Source organism: Trichechus manatus, unplaced genomic scaffold, assembly GCF_000243295.1.
Source record: "Trichechus manatus latirostris isolate Lorelei unplaced genomic scaffold, TriManLat1.0 scaffold00049, whole genome shotgun sequence".
Lineage (NCBI taxonomy): Eukaryota > Metazoa > Chordata > Mammalia > Sirenia > Trichechidae > Trichechus > Trichechus manatus.
The window spans coordinates 9,807,997-9,827,288 of record NW_004443985.1 but is presented as its reverse complement, the minus strand read 5'-3'; the positions used below and the strand labels follow the sequence as shown (position 1 = coordinate 9,827,288).

The 19,292-nt window shown below is 38.7% G+C and overlaps 1 protein-coding gene across 4 annotated transcripts in view; it reads left to right on the top strand.

The window, feature by feature from the left end:
* The window catches only part of RBMS3 (RNA binding motif single stranded interacting protein 3), an 827,213-nt gene that overhangs the window by 518,709 nt on the left and 289,212 nt on the right, over positions 1-19,292 (top strand). For all 4 annotated transcript variants that reach the window (XM_004377362.3, XM_004377363.2, XM_004377360.2 and 1 more), the window contains exon 6: positions 2,862-2,941. In XM_004377362.3, the coding sequence (XP_004377419.1) occupies positions 2,862-2,941 (80 nt within the window). The remainder of the gene's footprint in view (positions 1-2,861; positions 2,942-19,292) is intronic.

Sequence of the window (19,292 nt, the reverse complement as noted above, 5' to 3'; positions counted from 1 at the left end):
AAAACCAAAAGGGAAGAACATGCTCAGCATTTCTCAACCTGAAAGAACTGAAGAAAAAAATTCAAACCTCACATTGCAATATCAAAGAATTCTATGGGCAAAATATTGAATGCCGCAGGAAACATCAAAAAAAGATGAAAGGAATACACAGAATCAATATACCGTAAAGAATTGGTCGATGGTCAGTCATTTCAGTAGGTAGCATATGATCAAGAACTGATGGTATGGAAGAAAGAAGTCCAAGCTACACTGAAGGCATTGGCAAAAAAACAAAGCTCCAGGAATTGACACAATACCTGTTGAGATCTTCCAACAAATGAATGCATCACTGGAAGCACTCACTTGTCTATGCCAAGAAATTTGGAAGACAGCTACCTGGCCAACCACCTGGAAGAGATCCATGTTTGAGACCATTCCTAAGAAAGGTGATCCTACCAAATGTGGAAGTAATTGATCAATGTCATTAATATCATAGCAAGTAAAATTTTGCTGAAAGTAATTTAAAAATGGTTGCAGCAGTACATCAACAGGGCACTGCCAGAAGTTCAAGTTGGATTCAGAAGATGTGGAATGAGGGATATCATCGCTGGTGTCAGATGGATCTTGGCTCAAAGCAGAGAGTACCAGAAAGATGTTTACCTGTGTTTTAGTGACTATTTGAAGACATTTGAATATCTACATCATAAGATATTATGGATAACATTGTGAAGATGGGAATTCCGGAACACTTAATTGTGCTCATGCGGAACCTGTACATAGACCAAGAGATAATCTTTAGAACAGAACTAGAGGATAGTGCTTGGTTTAAAATCAGGAAAGATGTGTGTCAGGGTTGTATCCTTTCACCATACTTATTCAGTCTGTATGCTGAGCAAGTAATCCAAGAAGCTGGACTAAATGAAGAATACGACATCAGGATTGGAGGAAAACTCATTAACAATCTGTGATATGCAAATGACACAACTTTGCTTGTCAAAAGTGAAGGAAACTTAAAGCGCTTACTGATGAAGATCCAAGACCACAGCCTTCAGTATGGATTACACCTCAAGATAAACAAAAAATCCTCACAACTGGACCAATAAACAACATCATGATAAGCGGAGAATATATTGAAGTTGTCAAGGATTTTGTTTTACTTGGATGCACAATCAGCGCCTATGGAAGCAGCAGCCAGGAAACCAAACAACATATTACATTGGACAAATCTGCTGCAAAAGACCTCTCTAAAGTGTTAAAAAGCAAAGATGTCACCTTGAGGACTAAGTTGTATCTGACGTAAGCCATGATATTTCCAATCACCTCATATGTATTGGAAAGCTGGACAGTGAATAAGGAAGACCAGAGAAGAATGGATGGATTTGAATTTTGGTATTGGTAAAGAATATTGAATATACCATGGACTGCCTGAAGAACGAACAGATCTGTCTTGGAAGAATTAATGCCAGAATGTTCCTTAGAATGGAGGATGACAAGACTTCGTACATGTTATCAGGAGTGACCAGTCCCTGGAGAAGGACATCATGCTTGGTAAAGTAGAGAGTGAAAAAGAGGAAAATATTCAATGAGATGGATTGGCACAGTGGCTGCAACAATGGGCTCAAACAGCGTAATGATTGTGAGGATGGCGCAGAACCTGGCAGTGTTTCGTTCTATTGTACATGGGGTTGCTGTGAGTTGGAATCGACTCAATGGCACCTAATAACAACCACCACCACCTAGTATTATAAAATGATAAAAGGCAGATACAATTTATTATTTGGAAAATATTGCAAATACTGCCGCACTTAAGAGATGACAGTACTGCTAAAAATGGCATTATGATGGTACGGATTGAAAGCCCAATCATTAGCTTGTATGTGAGATGCCATAATTGGCATAAGAAACTCAGTTTAAGAATATAATATCAAATATAAAAAAAGAGAAAGTTGTGTAAAATTCAAAATTAAGAAAGGTTTATGTATATTTGTCTCCGTCCCACATTTGGGAACCCAAATCACTCTGTTTAGGTATCCTTCACCCGGTGGTTTTTCAATGAAAGTGTCATGTTACTGCCAACATTACTGTATCACCCACTCTGTTAGGCTGCAACCTGGTCACTTAAAACACATCTTGTCAACTTTATTTGTGGAGTCCCTCAGCAGTATGCTTAGTAGTTACATTATAGACTTTCGTGTTGGACAGGCCTGAATTCAAATTCTGACTACCACTTTTTGGCAAAGTGGTTCATCTCTCTAAGCTTCAGTGCCCTTATTGTATGAAGGACAGTAGTAAGTCCCTCTTTAATGTTTGCTAAGAAGTCTTGGTGGTGCAATTGGTTAAGCACTCAGCTGCTAACTGAAAGGTTTGTGGTTCAACACCCCCCCCCCGCCCCGCCCCAGCAGCTTCATGGGAGAAAGACACGGGTATCTGCTTCTGAAAAGATTACAGTCTAGAAAATGGCATGGGACAGTTCTACTGTGTCACGTGGGGTCACTCTGAGTCTAACTGAACTCTACGGCTCCTAACAATAATTCAGTCATTCAACAGGTGCTTATCGAGCACTTCCATTTGCCAAACTTCTTCGTGTGAATTAAATGAGATAGCATCTCAGTGTTATCTCTGGTGAGGACTCATCCGAGAGCTGTTCACATAGGCAGCTTTCAATAGAGAGTGAACATTATTCCAGGCAATGATGGGTTTGTGACATTCTCCCACCTGTTATGGTGGTCGTTGCAACAGTTGACATTTCTGGCAAAATTCTCAAAACAAGCTTGTCCATGCTTTCTTAATACCCATTTTTTCTTTTCCTTTTTATTGTTTTTCCCTGGGTGTACACAACTTCACAAAAGTCAGTGACACTCTATTTTGTCTTCTTTTTCCAGAATGGAGTCTACTGAAAAATGTGAGGTGGTAATTCAACATTTTAATGGGAAGTATCTGAAAACGCCACCAGGCATCCCAGGTAAGAAGTGCCATTAAGCAATCACTAAATTGTGCCTGGGCGTATTGCTTCTTTTATAATCAGTGCACGACAAGGTCCTTGATTGGTCACTGGAAGGGAAGAGATTGCTTTTATAAGTGTGTATTTTTTTTTAATACTATGTCGCAGCTCATCTTTCTCGACGCTACTGAAAACGTTTTGATTATTCTTCTGTTACGGATTGAATTGTGGTCCCCAAAAATATATATTGTAAATCCTAACCTCTATGCCTGTGGTTATAATCTCATTTGGGAATGGGTTGTCTTCATTGTGTTGATGAGACAGGATTAGTGTAGGGTATGTTTTAAATCAATCTCTTTTGAGATACAAAAGAGCTTAGCACAAGCAAACAAGAGAAGCAGAGATGGGGTAAGACAGCTGCCAAGATACATAGAGATACCCAAAGAACCAGGAAGCAGAAGCTGAAGAGACAAGGACCTTGCTTCAGAGCTGACAGAGAGAGAAAGCCTCCCGCTAGAGCTGGTGCTCTGAATTTGGACTTCTGGCCTCCTAAACTGTGAGAAAATAAATTTCTCTGTGTTAAAACCACCCACTTGTGGTGTTTCTGTTATAGCAGCACTAGATAACTAAGACATCTTCTTTGATGTTTCTTTTGAATCTCTGTTGCTGATTCCCTAAAGTGAGCTGGAAGGAAAACAGAGCAAAGAACAGTTCAAGGATGCCCTTGAGGTAAAAGGAGTTTTTGACTCTTATCATTAATATTGGTATCCTGATCTCTGGTTTATAAAATACGTAAACAGTGATATTCACAGTTTGATGCCAGTCCCCAAACTATTTCTTACCAACCCACCACAGGAAGAGTACAGAAAAGTGAGAGTAAGCATTTAGAAACTTTGAATAGCAATTTGACATTGTCATAACATCTGAATGCATAATATTACATTTCACAAAAGTTTCAGTCACTGACAGATTGGAAAGTAAACAAAAAACAAAACAACTGAACATTCATCACAGACAGTTTGCAGAGTCCTAATCTAGTCCATCCCAGGGCATTTCACTTGGATTCTTAATGTTTTACACACATCACAAAATGACATAAATTTATGCTCTTAAGAATTCTGCTCAACATAATCGGATTGAAGATACCATGTTTGTCAGGGCCCTGGTGGCACAGTGGTTAAGAGCTTGGCTGCTTAACCAAAAGGTCAGCAGTTAGAATCCACCAGCTGTTCCTTGGAAATCCTCCAGGGCAGTTCTACTCTGTGCTATAGGGTGGCTACGAGTTGGAATCAACTAGATGGTAATGAGTTTTGTTTTGTTTCGTTTGTTTTCAAGCTGGAAATATCTCAACTTGCTATTAATTTATATTAGCAAGTTTATAGTCGTATATGTTTGTTGTCATTGTTGTTAGGTGCTGTCAAGTCGATTCCAACTCACTGGGACCCCATGGGACAGAGTAGAACTGCCCCATAGGGTTTTCTAGGCTGTAGTCATTACAGGAGCAGAGTGCCATGTTTTTGTCCCTCAGAGCTGCTGGGTGGATTTGAATCGCCAACCTTTTGGTTAGCAACAGACCCCTTAACCATTGCACCACCTAGCGCTCCTAGTATATAGGGGACGTATATAGTATTAGGTGGGAAAGTCTTGAAACAGATCTTACTCATGGCATAAAAAATAAATAAATACAGACTGAATGGGAGGCTAAAGTAAGCAGAATTACAACCGGCAGGTAAGAAAAGAATACCTGACTACTGCATGCTGGTTCATTTGTTGTTCTGTTTTTGGTGCTTCTCAAGGGAAAAAAGAAATCGTGACTTCTTCAGTCCTACAACATTTTGCCTTTTGATCTCTATAAGCTAGATTTCAATAGCGTTTGAAGTACATCCGCTTAAATACATCTGTTTAAACCCCAAGATTGAAGAGTTCAAGGGTAAGGCATTTTAACCCACTGCCGTCGAGTCGATTCCAACATAGTGACCCTATAGGTCAGAGTAGAACTGCCCTGTAGGGTTTCCAAGGAGTGACTGATGGATTTGAACTCACAGCATTTTGGTTAGCAGCCCAGCTCTTAACCACTGTGCCACCTTAAAATACATTGAGGTTATGCAGAAGAGGAAATATGAACAAAAAGAGGAATAGTTTTATGGAAGGGTCAGGGGTCCTTTTAAGACTTGGTTGGTTTTTGGAAGATCTTGGGAAAGCAGAAAGTCCCTTCACATCAACATTTTGGAGGAGGATCTGGAAAGTTTGAAAGTGCTGATCACTGGTTAATGAGTGAGTCAATATACAGTGAAGACTGCTCCTTGATTTGATTCGCTGCCATGCGCCAGGTTCCCTTGAGAACTGACTGCATTATGATCCAATTGGAGACATATGGTGTTGTTGAGAAAAGAGTTAGCAGTTTTCATCACAGCATGTAAGCTGCCCTTGTATTTTGGGAGAAACACTTTTTTCCCCCTCCCTTTTAGCAAAAACAGTGAAGCCCTGTGGCACAGTGGTTAAGCACTCACCTGCTAATCAAAGGTCAGGAGTTCTAACCCAACAGCCGCTCCACTGGAGAAAGATGTGGGAGTCTGCTTCTACAAAGATTTCTGCCTTGGAAACCCTAGGGGGCAATTCTGTTCTGCCCCATAGGGGCGCTAGGAGTCAGAATCGACTCAATGTCAAGGGGTTGGTTTTAGCATAAACAGGCAATTTCAAGATACTCTGTTCAGACCTATCGTTGAATAAGAGTTGCATTGTTAGTGGATTTCCCCCTTACTTATCCTTTTTTTAGCTAACAGATGCCCATTTATAGAGAAGGCATTCAAAGGAAGTGGATTGGATAGTTATATAAAAAATTGAAGAATAAGCAAACTGTGTAGAAATTAGTGTTGATTCACGTTTCAATACAGGTCTCAGGTTTTTTTTAGTTTTTTTCCTTTTTGGAAAAAGACATTGAAATCTTTCTTGGCCTGATTAATTTGGAAGTATTTTATTTGGTGCTTTCCATAGAATAGACAACTGACTAATAGCATTTAAAGCTAAAGACAAAGAAAGTCACTACAAATCCCCAAATGTCTGGGTATCCTTCCTGAATTCTCTGGCTGCAGTACTAACCTATCCAATATCATAGCTACACCCAATGGAAACATTGTGAATAGCAAGAACTTAGGAGTTTTTCACTCACTTTTATCTCGAGGGAGCATGAGAGGCAAACTAATTATGCTCCGTTATAAAACTCTTAAGAGATATAACTTCGTGCTTCTGAGATCCGAGCTCAACATAATAGAATTAAATATGCGATATCGATCATCATCCGTTCTTGAATTTGCTCACTTCTGCATTACTTTGGAAGCTAAATAGAGTTTAATAAGTGTTTCAAATGCTAACTGAAGATATTTAATCTTTGAAAGTTAAATTTGATGAGGAATTAAAAAAAGACATAAGACAAGATTTGGGTACTTTGGAAGGTACAGTAGTAAAATGTCCTTATTGTGGTGCATTTACTGAGTCATGAGACCAAAAACCAGTGTATTTACTAAGTCATAGTCACCCTCTAGCACAGAGTAGAACAGCCGTATTAGACTTTCGAAAGAGCAGCTGGTGGATTTGAACCTTTTGGTTAGCAGCCATAGTTCTTAACCGCTTAACCACTGCGCCACCAGGGCTCCAAGTCATGAGAACTATAATCAAATTTGCCTGTACGTTGTGACTCCAAAACAACTGGTTTTGGTTGTTATGTGCATTTATTGGTTCTTGTTGCTTTTTTATCAGAACTGACTCGACAACACCTAACAACAACAGTTGAAGCAGTGTTTTCAGAAACTCGTATCTTAATCTAATTTTCTATTCTAGCCTAAAGATTGAGACGGAGATGTCACTATAAGCCCTGATATGACATTGGAAGCCATTCATTTGATATTTTCAAACGAAGTGACTAATTGCCTAACTTTTTTTTAATACTATTGTATCTTTTGAGAGATTGTCCTTGCTTCTAGGATATGCTAATTAAAACCAACTATAATTGGACTGGCCCACCTGCAACTAAAATAGAATTCAAAAAAATTCTAAAAATCTCAGTGTTCTGCATTATTAAGATCAACATCTTTGAATTCAGAAATTGGTAGCTTTGTAACGTTGCCTATTTATGGTTTCAATACAATGCTTTAAGGTTGTGTGAATGAGGGAACTTCAATGATCCAGTAGTTACCTGAGATCCTCAAGCCTAGGAAAGATATTGACAAGAGAGTACATTAACTCAATCACCTTCTTCTCACACTAGAGCCTTGCTTTCCACTATGCTGTAAGCAAGTAGAGAGCAAATGGTGCCATATTCGCATTGCTCACTTCTCCATTTAGGGACAGCTTGGAAAAATGTGCATGTGTCATGGGGCACATATAGTACCATTTTGATTTCTGTCATTCTTGACAAATGACAGTTGCTCTTAAAAGAGATACAAAGCTAATTATTTTTCCTGAGAAGGATCATTGATTTTCCGAATTATCTACTGTGGCATTTCTATAAAAGGACAAGGGAAAAAACACACTACTCCAACCCAATGCTTTGACACTGCTCTGAGTTTCAGATTCTCAGGTCACCGTGTTGTTGTTGTTGTTGGGTGCCTCTGAGTTGACTTTGACTCACAGTGACCCAGTGTGACACAGCAGAACTGCTGCATAGGGTTTTCTTGTCTGTAATCTTTATGGAAGTAGGTCTTTCTCCCATGGAGCTGCTTGGTGGGTTTGAACCATCAACCTTTTGGTTAGCAGTGAGCGCTTAACTATCTGTACCACCAGTGCCATAGTTAGGGATATTTGAAAGGTCATATAACATTGGCCATATTTATTTTGCTGTACTCCTTTTTGAGTCATTCTAGGAACTATTTACTCATTAAATATGATACAGTTCCTGATAGATAGATTATGTGGGCTGGAAGGGAACTTTGTAGATATCTTCATTTTGACCATACTTCCTCTCTCTGGGTTTCTTCTCCTATTTATTCATGAAAGCCCTAATATTAATGAATACATCATGGATCGTGAATGCCTGTTAGAGCCTGCCAGAACTTGGTGTGCTCTGTACACTTTGGTTTATAATGTTATTCCCCAGATTTTGGTTCCCTGGATCAATGAAGCTCAATATGCCTGCCATAAATCAAATTATCTGAGTTCTGGTATATATGGTACAGGAAGTTAGTAAGATCCTACATCTGTGTTGCTACTGGTAGGTGGGAAGGACTTAAAGAAGAGGCTGAAAGGCCTGTGTTAAACAGTGTCAATCATTTGAGTGCTTTAGCCATCAGTAGAAAGATATCATCTAGTATTTTCTCCATCCCCTACAGGGGAAAGAAAACACAGTGTTCCATAAATGTTGCATGTCCTACATATCGATCCTGATGTTTCTGGACAAAATGAAGGATCGTTAGTTGCTTGCCTGTCTAACCCCAGACATTTCTTTGTCCCGTAATGAATTGCACAGTAATACTGTGCAGCCCCAAAGCATTCCATTTTTAAACCTCTGGCAAAAGCAAAGGGTAAGTTCCCAGACACTTCAGGGATCTGTCGGGCATGAGCTTGAAAGGCTCGCTTTCAAAGAGCCCCCAGTGCTGTGTGATGCACCATGCAGAAAAAGCTTCTGTGTGTAAGGACATGTATTGATGACCAGAACGTGCAGGCCAGTTTGTGGAAAAATAAATCACGTTTTGCTCCCGAACTAGATTTGTGCCTATTAGCACATGTTCCTATCAGTGGTGCAGTCTTTGCAGAAGAAAATGGGATAACCCACTTTTGATTTAATTTTCTTACTCTTTCTAATCCCTATTGAACTCCACAAAGTAGTGGAGGGTTGAGAGGGAGCTCACCACATTACGGGACCTTTGAAATTTTAACAACTGTGACCAACAGAAATTTGGACAAATAACTAAGCGCTTAAAGCAATCGTATTTTTCTTATAAATAAAATAAAACATGCGTGCTTTCTTGATATGTTGACATGTAGTAATTTTACTGCATATGTTTATGTAAATAAAAATGTGTATGATTGTGGATATATATGTATAATTCAAGGAAACATGAGGAAAAATATTTATAATCTGATAATATTTTAACTAAAATAAAATATTGTTTAAAACTTTTCCCAACTTACAATATCAATAATGTACTTAAATGAAATCTATAGTAAAAGACAGGATTCCAAAATCTAAATATTTGAGGAAAGATTTTAAAATTTTTATCAGTGGAAAGTGTTGCAGAGTCTTACAGCTTTTGTTTCCTCAGTGGTAAACTAGTTGCCATCAAGTAGACTCCAACTCATAGTGACCGTATGTGTCAGAGTGGAACTGTGCTCCATAGGATTTTTCAATGGCTGATTTTCTTGAAGTAGATCACCAAGCCTGTCTTCTGAGGCACCTCTGGGTCGACTTGAACCTCCAACCTTGCGGTTAGCAGCCCAGATCATTAACTATCTGTGCCATCCAGGGATTCCTTCTCAATGGTATCAGTCTGTTAAGTCCATAAATGTAACTATAGTTGAGAAAAAGGCAACAAATAGGAAAATACTATGATGTACAGTTTGGCAAAAATGTATTTCTTGTTTTGCTCAGGTGAGGCATTGCCCAACTCTGACTTTTTCATTTTCACGAAACTAAAACACCATTTAAATAACAAGTTTTGTCAACCCTACATCCCCCAATTGGGTATCAGTTTAGATTTCTCATTAGTAAGAGGTCTTTTGCGATACTAGAAGCTACTTTCTGTGAGGCCTCTCATCTATAATGTTAGTGATGCCTTCTAGATCATTTCTACGTATCAAACACAGAGCTAGTTGATTCATGATGAAGCAACCTTAGACTATTATTAGTGAACTTCACAACTTCATGGTCAATACAGTCTAAGAATCTGTGTGAATCCTATAGAAGCGGACTTGGTCAATCATTCTCAAACTTCTTATGGAGCTACACCTGATATTGTGAAGGTGAACACAGTATGAGTTGGTAACTGATCAGATATGAAAGAAAGGAGGCAGAGATGATTAAATTTCTAAATCTGAATAACGAGAAGCTAGATAGAGAAAGCACAGAGGATCGTTTTCAGGTGAAATGGTTGGAGTGAGTTTTGTGCCCTGCACCACATCCCTTCTACACACCTGCGCTTTCAGCTGCAGCTGAGGTGGCCAGTCTCTCTGCACCCTGGAAGCATCTCCCGTCAGCTGCCTTGTTTCTCCGCTTTTCCACTTCACGGCAAAATCCATGAAAGCTTGCTCATTCTGACACAGGCCATCTGCAAACTTTGGGAAACTTATCACCCCCGGGACAACCCTCAATCAATGGAATATGGGGGTCAGTGGATAAGGTTCCAGCCTCTCACCTTTGGAGGGACAATTCTGAGGCACATTCTATAGGGCTTGTTAGGAGATGCCACAATGGTAACGCCCACAATGATAACCAGCTCAACAAGGCACCCTTGTTCGGCATTTTTTTTCTTCCCTGCTTCTTTCCCTTCTGCATCATATCTACTTATTGGGATCACCTCCCAGTTAAACTACCTTGTCCAAGGCTCTGATTTTAGGGAATTCAAATTAAGATGGGTGATTTAAGGGTTGTGGTGGGAGACTGTTTTTTTATTTAAAACTTACGGCCATGTAGGAAGGTGGACTCAGCTAGTCAACTGAATTTCATGGGCCAAATATACTGTTTTCATAACTTTTTTTTTTTTTTTTTAACAGCAGAGATTATCAACCACATAGTAGGAGAGATAAAGGTAAACATTGGTGGTAGGAAGCAGTTGGTAAGCCAGGATTGAAGTTTTGCAGGAGAGGGATAATGGAAGATAGGGACAAAGTGCTGTCAAGGCAGGGCTGAACTCAGAATAAGTGAGAGCGTAAAGAGATGGATAGTTGATGAAAATTGTGAGGGACTGTGAGACTGTAAAGCAGTCATAGTGCCAGCAAAGTGAAGGTGAAGTGCAGACATACAAAATTAAGGTCCCAGAGAAGGGACTTTTTGAGTTTTGGGCTGCGGATAAACGTAGAATGTTGGCGTCGATAATGAGCTCCAATTTGTTGGCTGAGGTGATGTGGAAAGTGTCTTATGCCGAGGAAGCGGAGTGATTAGGGTATTGGAAGGGTTACAACAATAGTCCATGTTTCCTTACTTAATCCCACACCGCCCTTGATTTCTCCCAAACCTCTAAGAGCTAGTTAAGTTGAACATGTTTTGTTGGTGCGGGTTTGGTAGGAGCAAGATAAGAAGAAGCATGAACAGTGGAGAAGTAGTAGTTGTTTTATTTATTTGATTCTGAGTTTTCCAACTCAGGGTCTTTTTCATCTTTGTAACGTAAAGGGCTGTGTGCTGAGCTCCGTGTAGGTTTTCAGTAAGTTCTTTTGAGTTGATGTGTAATTCAGTAAATTGAATGACCAGCATACTTTTCTTTTTTTCTTTTTTTAATATGATGCTTTAGATGAAGTTTACAGAGCAAAACTGTTTCCCATTCAACAATTTGTACACATAATGTTCCAAGACATTGGTAGCAGTCCCCTCAATATGTCAGCACTCACTCCATTTCCACCTTGGCTTCCCCCTTACCATTTGTCAGGTTTTCCTACTGCTTCCTGCCTTCTCATCTTTGCCTTTGGGCAGATTTTGCCCTTTTGGTCTCATATAATTAACTCTTCTAAGGAGCTCCTTCCTCTTGGGCGTTATTGTTTATTTTGTATGCCTGTCAGTTGTTTGGCTGAAAGGTGATCTCCAGTAGTGGCTTCAATTCCGTGTTACAACAGTGTCTTAAGGCCACAGTCTCAGGGGTTCCTCCAGTCCCTATTATACCAGTAAGTCTGGTCTTTTTTATGAGTTTTATTTTTGTTTTACATTTTTATCCCGCTCTGCATAGGACCCTCTATTGTGATCCTGGTCGGAGTGATCAGTAGTGGTAGCCGGGCACCATCTGGCTCTTCTTGTCTTGGGTTCTTGCAGGCCGTGGTTCATGTGGTCCATTAGACCTTTAGCCTAATTGCTCCCTTGAGTCTTTGGTTTTCTCCATTCTCTTTTGCTCCAGCCTGGATGAGACCAATAGTTGTATCTTAGATGGTCGCTCACAAGCTTTTAAGACCCCAGATGCTACTCACTAAAGTAGGATGTAGAAATTGTCTTTATGAACTATGTTATGCCAATTGACATAGATGTTCCCCAAGTCCTCAGCCTTCAAGCCTAGTAACTTTGCCCTGCAAGGTATTTGGTTATGTCTAGGAAGTTTCCATGACTGTGCCCCTTGTGTATTCTGTTGTCTATATTAATATACATGCAGCAACTACCAATGGGTGTGTAATAATATCCTCAACCCAACCTATATCTGCAGGCAGGTGTGCTCCCTTACACCCTCCCACTCCTCTTTTGCATATCTTTCTAGTATATATTCATTCATAGATTATTGTTTGTTAATACTGTTGTTGCAGGGTTGTCCATGTTATGGTAATTACCGTGATTGCCCTTTAACCTTGCATTCCTCCCAGTGCCTTTCTTTGTCTTTGTTCTGTTGTGCTGACTTCCCCCTAATGTGTAATGTCTTTCCTTTCATTAATATTAACAAGTCTTCTTTCTAGTTGGTGATTTTCCATCCCTCCGCCTCCCATCCCAGGTAACCATCAAAGAATGTTTATGTTTGTGCTCAGGTGTGCACAACCGTTTTCTTGATTTTTTATAGTAGTGGTCTCATATAATATTTGTCTTTTTGTGATTGACTTATTTCACTCAGCATAATATCCTCCGAGTTCATCCATATTGTGAGATGTTTCATGGCTTCATCATTGTTCTTCATCATTGCATGGTATTCCATTGTGTATATGTGCCATATATTTTTTTATCCATTCATCTGTTGATGGACACTTAGGTTGTTTCCATCTTTTTGCTATTGTGAATAGAGCTGCAGTGAATATGGGAGTGCATATATCTATTAGTGTCACAGCTCTTATTTTCCTAGGACATATAGCTAGGAGCGGGATTGCTAGCTCTTATGGTACTTATATTTCTAGCTTTTTATGGAAGCACCATACCATTTTCCATAGTGGTTGTACCATTTTACATTCCCACCAGCAGTGTATAAGAGTTCCAGTCTCCCCACAACATTGCCAGCATTTATTGTTTTCTGTTTTTTTTTATTAGTGCCATTATTGTTGGGGGTGAGATGGTATCTCCCTGTAGTTTTGATTTGCATCTCTCGGATGGCTAATGATTGCAAGCATTTCTTCATGTGTTTGTTTGCCACGTGAATGTCTTCTTTGGTGAAGTGCCTATTCATATCTTCTACTCATTTTTTTTAATTGGATTGTCTGTTTGTTGAGATGTTGAAGTTTTCTATAACTTTTAGAGATTAGTGCCTTGTCGGATATGTTGTAGCCAAAATTTTTTTTCCCAGTCTGTAAGTTCTCTTTACTCTTTTGGAGAAGTCTTTTGTTGAGCATAGTTGTTTAATTTTTAGGAGGTCCAGTTTACCTGGTTTATCTTCTGCTGTTTGCACATTTTTAATTATATTTTCTATACTATTTATGCCATGCATTAGGGCTCCTAGCATTGTCCCTGTTTTTTCTTCCATGATCTTTATAGTTTTAGGTTTTATATTGAGATCTTTAATCCATTTTGAGTTGGTTTCCGTGTATGGGGTGAAGTATGGTTCTTGTTTCATTTTTCTACAGATAGATATTCAGTTTTTCCAGTACCTTTTGTTAAACAGACTCTCTCTTCCCCCATTTAATGTACTTTGGCACTTTATCGAAGATCAGCTGTCCATAGGTGGATGGATTTACTTCTGGATTCTCAATTCTGTTCCATCGGTCTATGTGTCTGTCATACATACTTTTCTTTTAATGAACTTCCTAAGGGAGTGTGGAGGAGGCACAGCTCTTGCTGAATAAACATGCAGGCAGCTTGGAGGAAAATCTTTAAATCTCGTCTTAATTTTTGATAAAAATCCTCTACAACAAATTTGTGTATCTAAATATACTCACAGAATAAGTGTTCACAAGAGTAAGAAACTTACTTAATTGAGAAACACTTCAGTTACTTTTTGAAAGACCTCATTTCTCCAGTACTGCTTTTCAAGGTATTCTGCAGGCAGCCTTATTGTTATTTCTTTAAAGAACTCAATCTTGGACAGTGCGATGATGAATTTTGTTTTCTGACATGGCAAATTGGCTTGTTTAATTTATACTGAAATAATGTCGAGATCTTAATTTTTTGGCCACTGGAGCTAGTTAAGCACTATTATAATTATGCAGCACTTTTGCTTCTCCCCCCCCACATAAAAATATAAATATCTTAAGCATAACAAGAGTGTTTTTTGATCTATGGTTTTATTCCCTTTGGCATAATTTTGTATCTCCCTGCCTAGTGGAAATACCACCTTCCTATTATAACAATATAATATAATATAATCTGTATTTTTATCAATAGTATATAGTAAATACTTGCTACTCTCCATATCTTTTGTAGACTTATGTATAAAGCACCAGTGAGTACTGAAAGAGTTTGTTTGGAGATTGTTTGGCCCCAGGATCCAAGTTGTTTAAAGTGGTGGTAATTTCATGGGCTGGAAAAGAGGAATAAGGATATTTTCTACATATCTCTAGAATCATAAGCCTTCTTCATCAATTATTTCTAAAATAGTAATTCTATTCAGATCTGCACAAAGTTTCTGCATTAAAGATTTCAGTCTCAAAACTTAGAAAATAAATAATAAAACCTTAATTTTATTTCTGAGATGATGTTGGATGTTGGGATTTGCCGTCTGTCACTGTCACTAATGAGTAGTTAAACCACTGAGTATCCATCCAAGTGAGTCCTATTAGCAAGCCAAGAGGGTTGAGGCTTAAGACCAATTAAGACACAAGCCAGGGAAACAAAACTCTGAATAATTAAGTAATTAGTGTATTTCCGAATCTAGAATCTCATTTAACAGGATTGATTTAGAAACAAATTCTAAACACTTTTGGATGAATAGATAGTATGTTAAATTAAATCCCTGCCACTCTCTCCCGGTAACCATTAGAAACCTGTCACACCACCAACTCATTATTTATTAGCTAATTTTTTAGAATAAATCTGAAACTTTAAGAATATATTTTAAGGGGACTATGAATGAGGACAGTCATTAGGCAAGCTCTGAGCCAGCCAACATTTGTTTATCTTATTAGCTGTTTCCCCTGATTTCTTACCTCTTTAAGTCTATGAATAATGAATCGGTTAGTTTACTATTACTTTAGTCATTTTTCAGTACAAAAGCACAATTTTTCACAGGAAATTGACATGCTTATGGTCTTTTTTTAGATGTTATGCATTTCAGAGACACGTTTATCTCATTGGATTATGAATTTTTATAGGAAAGAACTTTGATGTTTGTCTTCCTCTTTCTCTTCAACAATTAGTCCACAAGTCCTTTGAATACAAGGACTGCAACTTTCTGTTTGTGTTTCTGGTATCTAACCCAATGCCTGGCACAGAACAGTACTTACTAATAACTGTTAGATAAATAAGTAAATATCTAATTGTGGTAGGCAGAATTAAGAAAAACACACACAAAAAAACAAGAACACATGGCCATTGAGTGGATTCCAACTCATAGCAGCTCTATAGGACAGAGTAGAACTGCCCCATAGGGTTTCCAAGGTTGTAGTCTTTAGGGAAGCAGACTACCACATCTTTCTTCTGCAGAGCAGCTGGTGGGTTCGAACCTCCAACCTTTTGGTTAGCAGCTGAGCACTTAACCACTGTGCCACCAGGGCTTCTTTTGTAGGCAGAATAATGGCCCTCAGAAGATATCCATACCCTAATCCCTGGAACCTACTAATACGTTACATGGCATGGGGGATTAAGGGTACAGATGGAATTAAGGTTGCTAATCAGCTGACCTTAAAATAGGGAAACTATCCTGAATTATCTCGGTGTGCCCAGTGTAATCACTAAAACAAACCCATTTGCTGTCGAATAGATTCCAGTTCACAGCAACCCTATGGGACAGAGTAGAACTGCCCCATAGGGTTTCCAAGGCTGGAATCTTTACAGAAGCAGACTGCCACATCTTTTTCCTGTGGAGCTGCTGGTGAGTTCAAACTGCTTACCTTTCTGTTAGCAGCTGAGTGCTTAACCACTGTGCTACCATGACTCCTTCAATGTGATTACAAGGGTCTTTAAAAGTGGAAGAGGGAGGCAGAGGAGGAGATCAGAGCAATGGGATGTGAGAAGGACTTGACCCACTATTGCTGACTTTGAAGATGGAGGAATGGAGCCATAAGCTAAGGAATGTGGGTGGCCTCTAGAAGATGAAAAAGGCAAGGAATTGGGTTCTCTCTGAGCACCTGCAGAAAGGGACTCAGACATGTCGGTAGTGATTTTAGCCCGGTGGGATCTGTGTCAGACTTCTGACCTATAGAACTGCAGATACTTATATCTCAGAGCACATCAATTTTGACCCAAAGAAATAAAATATTAATTTATACCATCTGGTATCATAAAATACGCCAGGAAAAGTATACCAACTGCAAATCTAAATCCATGCAAATGTGATTCTCTTAGGTCTCAACCTCATTACTTATTTTCAAGAATTCCTGACATTGAAAATTATTAGGGCTTGGAAAACAAAATGGAGCTCATTGAAATGATATAGTTGGTATCAACTTTAAATTTTAAATGATAATATGTAAAGCATAGATGATACTCCCACCTCAACTCACTTCCCCATGAAATAACCCTGGTGGCGTAGTGGTTAAGAGTTCAACTGCTAACCAAAAGGTCAGCGGTTTGAATCCATCAGGTACTCCTTGGAAACCCTATGAGGCAGTTCTACTCTGTCCTGTAGGGTCGCTATGAGTTGGAATCGACTCGACAACAAGGGGTTTGGTTTTTGGTTTTTTAAAGCTTTAAATTGTTGAGTCCCATATGGAAGCCTAATTTTGAGACACAAATTAAAAATCCAGAGAAGATAAATATGGATATATATTATGCATTAACAAAAATAGGTAACTCTAATGACTCAAGTGATTAAAAAATAAAATTTTCAGTGATTTTAGAAAACTGTGTTTCTCAGACAAAGGTATATTATCCCTGTAGCAAGAACTGAGAGTGGGACTTATTTTGGACGGGGTTTATATCAAACAGTAGCACTAGCTGGGTCACTAAAATGATCTAAGGTAAACCAACTCAACAATTTAAGGTGATTTCTAAACGAAGAGTGGATTACAATTCATAGGACAGGGTAAAACTGCCCCATAGGGTTTCCAAGGAGCAGCTGGTGGATTTGAACTGCCAACCTTTTGGTTAGCAGCCAAACATTTAACTACTGCACCACCAGGGCCCTGAAGTGATTTCTAGCTGCTTGATATTAGAGCACATGTTGTTAGTGCTCCGCAGTGCTTGCTTGTCTTTCAACAGCCAAGCACCAGCACGTCTCTTTCTAGGTGGACTACCCTCAGGCTTACAAAAAAAAAAACAAAAATCAAAACGCATTAGTGTTGAGTCAATTCCAACTCATAGTGACCCTACAGGACAGGGTAGAACTGCCCCATAGGGTTTCCAAGGAGCGCCTGGTGGATTCAAACTGCCAACCTTTTGAATGGATACGGGAAATCCAGGGTGGAAAGGAGGAGTGTGCTGTCACATTATAGGGAGAGCGGCTAAGGTTACATAACAATGTGTGTATAAATTTTTGTATGAGAAACTAACTTGAACTGTAAAGTTTCACTTAAAGCACAATTAAAAAAAAAAACAGCATAGACAGTTTAATGACTGATAAGATATTTGTAATGGTAGATAAGAGTCTCTGGGTGGTGCAAATGGTTAATGCACTGGGTTGCTAATGCAAAGGTTGGAGGTTCAAGGACGTTCACAGGCACCTCAGAAGAGAGGGTTGACTACTTCTCAAAAATCAGTCATTGAATACCCTATGGAGCATAGTTCTACTCCGACACACGTGGGGTTGCCGTGAGTTGAATGTCAACTGGCTTCTGGTTTCATGGTAGATAGAACAGTGATCATTACTCTGTAGGGTGAGTAGATCACTGCTTGGTAGTATGATTTAGGGGATCATAATGTATCTTGATAAAGGTCAATTCAAAAGAATCAAAATTGAACCAATACACAAGATAATAAGGCTTTAAAACAAAACAAAACAAAAATATCTTAAGTAAGTACAAAGGCATTGAAGTCAAATGCTAAAACTAATATACATTTACGTGCAACGGTTTTAAGATGGCATGGTGAGTTTCAGCCAGGTGGTATGGTCCAGAGCAGCAATTCCCATATGCAGTTCAGAGACCCCTAGGATTGGTTCAAGTGATCTCAAGGTCAAAATTATTCTCATAATACTACTAAAAATTATTTGCCTTTTTGACTCTCTTTTCTCATGAGTGTGGAGTGAAGTTTCCCAGAGACCACATGATGTGTGATATGGTAAAAGACTGAATGCAGAAGCAGATAGGAGAATCCAGCTGTCTTCCATTAAACCAGACATTAAAGAGATTTGCAAAAACAGAAAACAAGGCCACTTCTAGTTATTTACTTTTTTGAAAATACTTTTTTTTCCATAAAATGTATACCATTTATGTGAATAGGTAATGGGCTAGTTATTATTATTTTAAAATAAATTAACAAGGAAATATCTAAACAATTCCCAGTTTTAATTTTTTTAATGATAAATATCAATAGATATAACCTATGTAAAGAAAAGCTTTTTGAGATCCTCAGTCATTTTCAAGAATGTAAAGAAGCCCTGAGGCAAAAGAAACTTCCAGAACTGCTGATAATGTAAAATCCAAGCCCTTTCACCTTCTGAGAACTAGGAAAGACTAGGGAAGGTAGCCAGGATAAAGTTTAAAATGTCTTCTCATTTTTCTGATCTTATTTTGAACACCCAGATGTGTTTTTGAAAGCTATTTTAAATGGAGGAGTTAGGAAATCATTTTAAATTAAGCGAGTAATATTGCCCTTTGTCTGGAAACAAGTATGCAGGTGCCTTAATCTGTAGTGACAGTTTTGTTTTTTTAAATGCAGAAGCAATGGTTAGTCTTCTGAATATTTGCATTATGATTTGTATCAGCAAATAGTATATTGTTTCACAGAATATGTGAATGTTTTATTAAAGCAATGCACACGCATAGCATGTGTGGAGAGCTGGAATTGGGATGGTAGGAATGGAACCGTGTGAATTAGTGAGCAGCATGTGAGTCCTGCAGAATTCAAAGAGAGTTTCAGACTAACATCTGAGAAATAGAAAGCTAGCCACATACATAAAATCGAAAACGATAAAGATCATGGAAGAAAAAATAGGGACAACGCTAGGACCCCTAATACATGGCATAAACACAATATGAACCATAAGTAACAATGCACAAGCACCAGAAGAGAGACTAG